The sequence below is a fragment of the Cucurbita pepo genome, unplaced genomic scaffold, assembly GCF_057944985.1.
Source record: "Cucurbita pepo subsp. pepo isolate OVF unplaced genomic scaffold, ASM5794498v1 scafford_4, whole genome shotgun sequence".
NCBI classification, from domain to species: domain Eukaryota; kingdom Viridiplantae; phylum Streptophyta; class Magnoliopsida; order Cucurbitales; family Cucurbitaceae; genus Cucurbita; species Cucurbita pepo.
Window position 1 is genome coordinate 329,432 of NW_028257909.1, and position 11,597 is coordinate 341,028.

General features: G+C 36.1%; 1 protein-coding gene and 1 non-coding gene across 2 annotated transcripts; both read left to right on the top strand.

The window, feature by feature from the left end:
- Positions 1-973: 973 nt before the first annotated feature.
- Positions 974-1,046, top strand: TRNAV-UAC (transfer RNA valine (anticodon UAC)). The gene has a single exon. It is a non-coding gene; the product is annotated as a tRNA-Val (tRNA).
- Positions 1,047-9,159: 8,113 nt separating this feature from the next.
- On the top strand, positions 9,160-9,876 carry LOC147786249 (uncharacterized). Its single transcript, XM_087120891.1, has one exon. It carries the CDS (start codon positions 9,160-9,162, stop codon positions 9,874-9,876), a length of 717 nt encoding a protein of 238 aa, XP_086977017.1.
- Positions 9,877-11,597: the final 1,721 nt, after the last annotated feature.

Consider the following 11,597-nt stretch of genomic DNA (forward strand, 5'->3'; position numbering starts at 1 on the left):
GTGGATCTCTATTTTCAAATCTTTCGTGTTTTCTTTTGTTTGACATAATTTACTAGAATTATATAATTGATTAATATTTAGCTTCTAAGTCAAAGCTAAACCATTGTAATGACCATATCTATCTTCACGTAAATCTCTCTTTTTGCCAACGGTGACTTTATAACTCAAAGCTAAACCATTGTAATGACCATATCTATCTTCGCGTAAATCTCTCTGTTAGCCAATTTACTAGAATTGTATAAATGATTAATATTTGGCTTCTAACTCAAAGCTAAACCATTGTAATGACCATATCTATCTTCACGTAAATCTCTCTGTTTTCCAACGGTGACTTTCTAACTCAAAGCTAAACCATTTTGGGTACACTGCAAAGCCTATGATATCTTTGTTCACTCGAAATGGAGTAGACTAGTCAAACTGTGGTAGGACGAAGGTGGCTCTTCAAAAAAGACATGACCACAGGTTACATTCGGTCACCACCATATGATGCCCTTGATTATCTTTTTAAAAAAGTTCAAAAGTATTCTTATGTATATGAATGAATTTGTTAACACCATTTTAAAAATACTCAAGAATAAGATTGAAAATAAATTGTCTATTTGAATTGAATTGTATTATATTCATATTGGGAAATGTTCATAAATGAGAGAGTTCCAGACAAAATTGAAGAGAAAAGTGATTTAAGAGTATTTTTGAATTTTTTTTTCTTTTTAAAATTATGAGTATTAACTAAACGTTTAAAAGTTGAATTGTATTTTCAAACAAGATATTAACGGTTTCATCTCACTAACAATAAACTTATTTTTTATTTTTATTTATTTATTTGAAAAGTAAAAGATATATTTCAAGATTTTTTTTTTTTTTTTTTGAATAATATTGATGAAACCTTGGGAGGTTCTAAGGATATTTTGTTTAAACATTAAAATTTATAATTATTAACTATTTTTTGGATCATGGACATCATGGACAACTTGTTGTTGTGGTGTAGTGGTTATCACGTTAGTCTTACACACTAAAGGTCTCCAGTTCAATCCTGGGCAACAACATGCTTCTTTGCTTGCAATGGTGTAGTTTTCGGATGGGAAACATTTTTGTTCATCCAAGACTCATACTCTGAGAAATTTGTGTAACGCTCACTAAGAACTTTTTAAGAGTTTGACATGTTACTCCCTTTAGAATTTATTTAGAGCATGACATGTTACTCCCTTTAGAATTTATTTAGAGCATTACAAACTAGTTTAAGAACGTTCTCGAAGATCTAGTTCATTAAATTATACAAGTTGTGGGCATTAATGAGTTAAAAGACCTCACAGTCACTCTTAACTACCACGCTCACTAAGAACTTTTTAAGAGTTTGACATGTTACTCCCTTTAGAATTTATTTAGAGCATGACATGTTACTCCCTTTAGAATTTATTTAGAGCATTACAAACTAGTTTAAGAACGTTCTCGAAGATCTAGTTCATTAAATTATACAAGTTGTGGGCATTAATGAGTTAAAAGACCTCACAGTCACTCTTAACTACCACATTGAAACTTAAAGAAAATCTTTGAAACATTATCTTTCTTCAACTCCTATCCTTAAGAGAACTTTCTTGAACTCCTATCTCTTGACTTTTGTTACCTTAATTTATTCCTTATATTTAATAAATAACTGCACGAGGCTTCATGCATTCCCCATGACATAGTCTTAATACTTGCATCCAAAGCTTCATGTGTTTGGTGCGATACAATTTACATACCTATGTCCAAGGATTCACGGGTTCCTTGTGACATAGTTTAAGTACCTACACCTAGGTGTTCATACGTTTCCTACGATGTAGTCATTGTCGTAAGACCATATTGCACTACTCATCGGGAGGTCTTTAAAATATCTCGGGTTCTCGTTCAAGAGTTTTTTGTTAAGTCTTGAAGTACAACTAAAGAAAATTTCTTAACAAGTACACCTTAATCCATATGCGTCATAAATATTTTTCTACATGCATAAATCTTTATAAGTATCTTGTCACTTGGTACTCATAAAAACCTTGATTTCTTATCAAGTGTCTTGAGGGTAGTTACATACTTTTTCTCTTAGCTCATATCCCTAAGTTGTTATAATCTCCTTAAAATCTTTCATACTTACCCTTATATTGTAAACGAGTCTCATAAATTTTCGTAGTATTTTGAGTATTTAAGATCTTGAAAACATCTTAGAATTCTTATAGGGATATTTTGGTTATTTACCACTGCAAAATCTTGGTTTAAATCCTCAACATATTTTAATGGCCATGTAACATAAGTCTCATTCAATTAAATGTCATTTAGGGGTCACTTTACTCCTAAGCCAGCTATATATAATTATAGGGGAATTTTAGTCATTTTACACCTACCCTTGGTTTAGCCTTTTATCATAATCTAATTATTATCAAATTTCATACATAACCTTATCATATCATATTGAGTCTTCTCCTAAAATTTCATGAAAAATAGAATCCATTTAGTATGATTGTGGTTTAGGCGCATTGAAATCAACATTCATGTGGACATTAATGTTGGAGAACTTAAATACTTACCTCAACCTCAATGACGGCTTTCTTCTGTCAACAAGATCAATAGTTTAATCAGTTTCCTTCATTACATTGTCCTCCTAGTCAATTTCTTTTAAGCCTAGCTAAAGGTCCAATAATGCACTTTTTTGTCCATATGTCTTCAAGGTCTCATTTAAAAATTTTTTCATTCGTTATATGAAAAGGCAACATAACCAACGTGGGCTTTTTTATATTTTATATTTTTTTAATATTGTGACTCCTCCCAAATCAATCTTAAATCATTCCTAAATTTAAGATATCTTAAAAATCTCAAACTCCAATCCATGTTTATAAATATTTATAAAACTTTGACCATGATCATAATATCTCATCCACAATGTGGCTCGATTGTAACTTTAAAAATTTTCAATTAGTGTTAGGCAGGGAGGTTTTCTACATCTCACGACTTCCTGAGCTTAGCTCACATTAAAGTCATTCATAAATCAGTTTAGGTATACAATGTTTCAACTTTTACTGTGTTAGCTCTTTTTTTTTTTTTTTTTTTTTTGTTCACACCGATATTTAAATTTCATATTTACCTACTTCGTAGTGATGAAATTTCCTTTCGACACTACCACTTTTAATATCTCTAGCAGACTATAAGATGTTATCGTCTATCAAGTTTTCTTGGTCGTTTTCATTTGAATCTATTTAGGGTACAAACCTTACTAATCTGAACACTATCAATATATTAATGAACATTCATATTCCATGCGGGGTAAATCATACCAATTCTGTATTAAAATAAACATATAACTAAGTCAAGAATAATACAGTCAATGGTGTCAAAATTTAATTGGAAGTTATAGTTGATAATGACCAAGCAGTAACAACATATGAAATCTGATGGTGTTAATATAACACATGCGGAAGCAATTTGGATCTTAGGCACTTTTAGAACATCAATTATAGTAAATAACTAGCATGTTCATAAGTATTAAAACTTAATGAGTTTAGATACTAACCTTTTGTAGTTCAAACTTCTTTTTCCTCACGAACCGGTTTCAAACCACCACTAGTGTCTTCTCCACTATCCTCTAGCCTTAGAACGGGATTGTGGAATCCGGTGAATGACTAAACTTGGGAGGGATTTTGTATATGTGAAGAGAGTGTTTGTGAGAGGTTTTTCTCAAGGTTTTTCACCAAGAAGAAGAAGATCTTCCATGTACCATGATCACTCTATTTAAAGAGTTATGTTTGTCACTAACATGGATTTTTCCATTAAATGAAGTCAACATTTTGACTTTCTTCATTTTTCCATTAAACTATTTAATTAATATTTAATATTAACTCAAATGTCAATCCCAATCAATTCCAACACATAATTAATTAAGATATTTAAATCTTATTTAAATATCTCAGATTCTCTCTTTTTGTTTAATTCGTAAATAAAACAAAAATGCGGTTAAATATATCGTATATATGTAGCGCATATTCCCTAATTTGAATTCGAACACTTCGAACTCACTCGTCACACTGTTCTATGTCCGATATGAGCTAGCAGAGGGACCTAATGGACCTATAGATCATTGGCTCCAACGATCCAAGATTAACCGGTTAAACTCATTAACCTTGTTAACCAACATTCGTTAACTACTAGGACAGTCCACTATAGCCTAGTAGTTGCACTCCCCTCACTATAGATATATTTCTGTCTATTTGATATAACCATGATTGGTAAGTCGATCCTTCACAGGTTGTTCGTAACTAGAGCTGGGTCAATTTACCGTTTTACCCCTAAAGTTACTTCTTGTTCCTTATGTCTCACTGATCTTCTAATGAACAATTGGTTTGTGGTCCAACCAGTAAACCGAATCCCTCTTAGGCTAATGAGAGGGTGGGGCCCCTTGTTCAAGACCTGGGTCAGTGCTTAAGGGAACTACCTCTCTTCTATCCCTAAAAGTGGGTAGGAGTGAATTCCGTCTTGCACCCCACGTCCCTAGCCATTCACCCAGTCTTACCCCTGAAATGGGAAGCCTATTGAGTCGGCGAACTAGAGCCACTCTCACCCGTGCAAATCTAACGATAATTCCAAATAAGCAGCAGTTCATGGTTAGCTCAGGATTAAAACCGAGTTACCTAGGTTATCGAATAAAAAGAAAATCAGTCTCAACAGTAAACGACATTATAAAGTGAGAGTGGTTTTTTTCATGGTCCGATCTTATGCAATACTCATTGCATAGGACGCCCCCACTCACATGTCTCCACATGTACAATTTAGTGATCACATTGTTTATATCATATACAAAAGTGGGCCGCATCCATAGTGTCCCCAGAATAAGGTACTCAGCCTTATCCTTATACTATAGATCATTTTGACTATATACTTGAACTTGATCCACTCTTATGTCTCTACATATAGTTCAAGTAATCATACTATAGCTAGAGTGTTCTTAGTTTATTGGATTTAGATTAATAATCATAAAGTTCACTTTATTCAATAACAATCTTTAGTGAATAAACAACAATAATAACTTTATTGAAAATAGAATATGTTTTTTTGTTTACAAACTATGAGTTTTAGGACATAAAACCCAACAAAATCAACAACATTTCCTTTTCTTATCTTATGCATGACATACCTGATGATGATTGGGGGGCATAAGATGTGGGACCATGGAACATGTCAAGCCTATCTCGTAGGCTAGTCTACAGAATCTATAACCTAGAACTCTAATACCAACTGTAACAACCCTAGATTTCTACTATACTAGCCAAAGAATAAGAAAAGAAAATATTACTATCCTATGCACGTGGCATGGTCTCTGATTGCAATGTCATCATCAACGGTACAGGGGTGCCTTGCTTTTACCTAAATTAGAAATAGCACATGACTCGAGTATTTTAGAACCTATCGTTTAACGATCATGGGGTGTCCTCCAGTTTAGACAACATTGGATGTGTAGTACTTCCCTACACACAACCTACACGTGCGAGCTTGATCCCAGGCAGTTCACACACCCTAGACTAGCATACGACGTATATCTTGTAGACTTGACGTGTTCCATGGTTCAATCATTGATGCTCTGTCACCATTATATACACAATGCATAAGATTAAAAGAGGAAAATGTTATGATGATATTTATTGTGATTTGCTCTATTTTTTAAATGTTATGTAGCATGAAAATTGACGAGCTTTACTTATTGCAGCATGATGCTTGATTTAATATCGCTATTATATGCTTGCAATGTTGTATGAATTTTTTATGGGTACTATGATATTGTATTGTTAGTAAATGATAGACTTAAATAGAATTATCTTGGTTTTTAGAACCATGTCACCTAGAGGATGTGGAAGAGGAAGAAGAGGAAGGGGAGGACCCCCTATTAGATGTAGAGGAAGAGGTGAGGCTAAAGAGAGCTCACCTCAAGAAGGATTAGTAACTAGGAAGGATGCAGCTGCATTGCCTCAAGTTATACCGCCACAAGCTGCACCACCTTTAGCAGCACCAGTGACTGGAATAGACCCCACTACTAGTTTGATGCGGGAGTCGTTTTAGGTCATGATGCATGCCATAATGATCACCCAACAATCCAATACTTGCAATCTACTAGAGGAGCGAACTGGCTACGAGACTTCAAGCGGTATGATTCGCACCCATTCACTAGTACTATGAGAGATCCAACAGAAGTTTAGATGTGGATTTCGTCTATGGAAATCATATTTATGTCAATGGAATGTCTGAACAACCAGAAGGTACCTCGTGCGTCATTTATGCTGCAAAAGAACGCGTAAGTATGGTGGACGGACAATAAGGATAATATTAATCCAAGAGGGGGAATCATAGCGTAAGATCAATTTAAGGAGGCTTTCCTAAAGAAGTATTATCCCAAAGCGGTGTGTCTTAAGAAACAGCAGAAATTCATCAATCTGACTCAGGGTGGACACTCAGTGGACAAATATGACAGAGAACTTATGAGATTAAAAAGGTTTACGCCATCATTGGTTGATACTGAACAAAAGATGACATATAATTTTTTTTTTTTGGGTCCTAGCCTTGTAGGTCTACCACATGGTGGAAGCCATAAACCCAAAGATGTATGAGGAGGCACTAAGAACGGCAAAAATCCCTGAAAAAGTCTCAAGAGGAAAGACATCGAGAACCAGCGGTCACTATCGGAAGGAAGCGATCATATGAGCCTAGAGGGACAGACTATCGACCATCAACGCGAAGGCCCTAATACGCTGATAGGGGTCCTGCCCAACATTTACACAGACACCAGGGATAAAGAGAGGGGTCAGGAACATGAGAAGCTTCAATGCCACTAATGCAGAAAACAACATTGAGGTAAATGTATGCTCCGATGTGGTCGTGAACATCAAACGACCAAATACTATATTGGGAAGGGTACCAAGAGTCCAAAAGAACCACCTAGAGGTTTAGGAAGTGGAGAGCGAACTGTGCAAACTCGCTTGCAAGCAAAGGAGTGTGCAAACTCGCTTGACAGGTACGTTATCTATACTAAGTCACTACGCATTAATGATATTTGATTCTAATTCTATGCATTCGTTTATATCCATGCCTTTTGTTAGTCAAGCAGGATTCACGGTGGAACCCTTATTGCATGTTTTATATGTTAGTACCCTAGCAGGAGTAGATCTAGTTACTGAGAATAGGATAAAAGATGGACAATTAATAGTAGCTGTTCATATCATAAGCATAGACCTGAAAGTGTGAGTATGACAGATTTTGATGTCATATTAGGAATATTTTGGTTAGCCGAGAATTATGCAAGTATAGATTGCCACAAGAAGAAAGTGGTTTTTTCGCCACCAACTAGACCTAACTTTAAGTTTAAAGGAACTTGTACAGGTGTCACCCCAAAGATAGTGTCGATGATGAAAGCCCGACGCTTGGTACAACAAGGAGGATGGGATATACTAACATGCACAGTGGACATAAAAGGAAAAGAGAAAACAATGGCTACGGTATCCATAGTAAACGAATTTCCAAGTGTCTTCCTAGAGGATTTACTAGGAGTTTCTCCTTCACGAGCTGTAGACTTCGGGATAGAACTCAAACCAGGAACTGGACCTATCTCTAAAGCACTATACCACATGGCTCCAACCGAATTAAAGGAACAAAAATTACAACTACAAGACTTACTATAAAAGGGTTTCATTTGACCTAATTTATTTTGTTGGTGTGTGCCGATGTTGTTTGTGAAAAAGAAAGACGGGTCGATGCGCCTATGTATTAACTATGGGGAGTAAAACAAGAGAACAATAAAGAACAACTACCCACTCCCTAGCATCGAGGATTTATTCTACTAGCTCCGAGAGGCGACAGTATTTTCCAAGATAGACCTTCAATAAAGCTATCATCAGATTAATTTTAAGGAAGGAGATGTATCGAAAACAGTCTATGAACAAGATATGGCCACTACAAGTTTGTAGTGATGTAATTTGGTCTCACCAATACCCCAACCATGTTCATGAAATTAATAAACCATGTATTCAAGGAATGTCTAAACATGTTTGTTCTCGTGTTCATAGACAACATTCTAATATACTTGAAAATGGATCAAGAACACTAAGAACACCTCCGAAAAGTCTTAACTATCTTAAGGTAGAACAAGTTGTACGCCAAGTTTTTCAAATGTGAATTTTGGCTATAAAAAATCTCATTCTTAGAACACGTAGTGTCTAAAGATTGGATTTAAGTGGAATCCATTGTTGGTTATAAAATGTTTTTTTATTTTACTTTACAAGTTTTTTTTGGTTTAAAAAAAAAAATAGTGGTTAGTATTTATTTTATTTCTGTTGCTTATTTCTCCATGAAAAAAGACTGGAGATATTGGAAGTAGTGGAAGGAACTAGTTTTTAGGGAGTGGAATAATAGGAGTGGAAGGAATGGTGGAGTGCTTGCTGATTTGCAGTAGAAATGGGTAAAAATTTTATTATATAAGGAAAATGGTGCAAGTTCTAAAGACACCACAAATAGAAGAAAATTAATTTGTGTGTCTTCGCTTCTTCTCCCCTTCTGTTACTTTTTTTTTTTCAATTGGTATCAGAGCTACAAGATCAAGGCCAAGATCAAGGCCTATTTTCAATCCTATCTCACCAAGAGATTGAGCGGTCAAGAAGGGAGAGAGATCAAAAAATGAGACAGGAATCCAGTGACAGGAGCCAAAACACCGGTGCGATAGAAGGTGATGCATATGAAGTGAGTGTACGAATTCAAGAAAAGGAGGGATCTGTCACACTCAAATACCCGATGTTGACAAAATGCAATTATGCAGCTTGAGCAATTAAGATGAAGGTATTTATGAGGGCACAAGGTGTTTGGGAGGCAATTGAGTCACCTGAAACAGTAGATAACCGCAAAGATAAGATGGCTTTAGCAGCTATTTATCAAAGTATTGGAGAAGATACGTTGCTACAGTTGGGTGCCAAGAAAACTACCAAGGAAGCCTAGATCATGTTGAAAAATATGAATCTAGGTGCGGAAAGAGTGAAAGAAGTTAGAATGCAGACTCTTTGACGAGAGTTTGAAGCGTTGAGGATGGGTGATTAAAAAAGTATTGATGAGTATTCAGGAAAACTCACCATTATTGTCAACAAATTGAGAGGCCTCGGCAATACTATGGATGATATCCAAGTAGTTAAGAAACTTCTACGATCCGCCTCTGCAATGTTTCTTCAAATCACTTCAACGATTGAGGAGTTCAGTGATCTCAAAACGAAATCCGTTGATGAGATTATTGGATCACTCAAGGTACATGAAGAAAGGTTGCAAGGGTTTGGAGAAAAGGATGAAACCGTTCTCCTCACTCATGCAGAATGGAAGGAACGAGAGAATGCAAAATCCTCAAAGAAAGAATGGAAGGATCAAGGTAGTTCCAAAGGAGGCAGGGGACGGGGTCATGGAAGATGGAGAGGTCGTGGGAGAAGTGACTGGCATCGAGAAGATGAAGGAGAGTCGCAAACTCAAAAGAAGAAATTTGACAAAAGTAAAATTAAACGTTACAGGTGTCAGCAAATGGGATACTTCGCATCAGAGTGTTCCACAAAAGACGAACAACTCAACTTGATAGAGATGCAAAATGATGAGGAGTCTTCATTACTGATGATAGAGGCGTGTGAAATTAAAACCACACATGACAAAGACCCTGATTTTGTGATGTTGAATGAAACTATAGTGCCGCCATCAGCCAATATTGGAGCTGAAAATTCCTGGTTCCTAGATACTAGAGCAAGCAACCACATGTCAGGAGAAAGAAGGGTGTTTCATGAGCTCGACACATCTGTTGTTGGAAAGGTACGCTTCGGTGATAACTCTGTAATAGACATTTGTGGTTGAGGAATAGTGCTCTTCAAATGCAAAACCGATGAGCACTTGATCTTATCGCAAGTCTATTACATACCTAAACTGAAAAGCAATATTATAAGTTTGGGTACCTGGATGAGAGTGGAAATAAAATTGTTATAGAGGACAATGTGATGAAGATATATGACAGGGCTAGGAGCCTGATTATTATGGTGACCCGACAATCCAACAGATTGTATGTAGCAAAGCTGAAGCTTGCGGATCAGGTGTGTTTAATGACAAATATCAGTAACAGTTGTTGGCTCTGGCACGCGAGGTATGGACACCTGAATTTTCACTCTTTAAAGAAATAAATGACAAAAGAATGGTTGAAGGGTTGCCGAAAATCACCCAGGTCAATCAATTTTGTGATGGGTGTTTAATTGGAAAGCAGCATAGGACTCCTTTTCCCTGAACAACAACATATCATGCGAAGGAGTCATTGGATCTTGTCCATGGAGATCTATGTGGATCTATTTCGCCAATGACTTATGGAGGTAACAAATATTTTATGTTACTAGTGGATGATTTTTCACGATTTATGAGGGTGTTTATGTTGAAAAATAAGAATGAAACAGTGGTGGTATTTAAAAAGTTCAAGATCATTGTGGAGGTAGAGAAAGGCAAGAAGATTAAGAGCTTTAGAACGAACCGTGGAGGAGAGTTCGTATCTACTGCTTTTAAAGACTATTGCGAGAATGAAAGCATGAAAAGACTTCTTACTGCACCATTTTCACCATAGCAAAATGGCGTAGTATAAAGGCGTAATCGAACGGTGGTAGAGATGGCCAGATGTATCTTAAAGAGCAAAGAGATGCCTGCAAAATTTTGGGGAGAAGCTATCAAAACTGCCGTGTATATTCTGAACAGATCACCAACAAAAGGAGTTGCAGATGGTACACCGTATCAAGCTTGGTTTGACAAGATACCACAGGTTCATCGCTTTAAAATCTTCGGGTGTCTTGCTCATGCCAAGAATACATATTCACACCTTCCTAAACTTGCTGATAGGAGTGCGAAGACAATTATGTTGGGATATGAAGATGGAACCAAAGCTTACAGACTATTGGATCCACAAAAGAATAGAATTATGGTGAGTAGGAATGTGGTGTTCGAAGAGGAGAAAAAGTGGTGTTGGGAAGAAATCACAAACGGTGATGATGAATAAAGAGGAACTTTCATCGTTCAAATTTCAGAAAAATAGAGTAGAACATAGGAAAGGAATATTGAACATATCGAAGTTGATCAAGATGAAAGACAAAGGAAAAATTCATCCTCAAATTTATCAACGCCAGACAATACCTCAAATGCATCATTGTCAAGCTCATCGACGCCGAAAAAATTTAGGTCTCTAGAAGATATTTATAGAGAACTGAACGAAGCAGAGGAGGAAGCAATGGACCTTTGTTTTCTTTCTATAGAGGAACCAACTTCATATAAGAAAGCTGCTAAGAATAAAAACTAGAGGAATGCCATGATGTCTCAAATTCTCTCCACTGAAAAGAACAGAACGTGGGAACTCACAGATTTTCCGAAGAATCATAAAGAAATCGGCATCAAATGGATTTTCAAATTAAAGAAAAATCCAGATGAAGAAATCATGAAACATAAGGAGAGACTCGTGGGAAAGAGATATGGACAGCAGTTTGGTGTAGATTACAGTGAAGTATTCGCACTCGTGGCCAGGTTAGAAACAGTGAGATTAATTCTTGCCT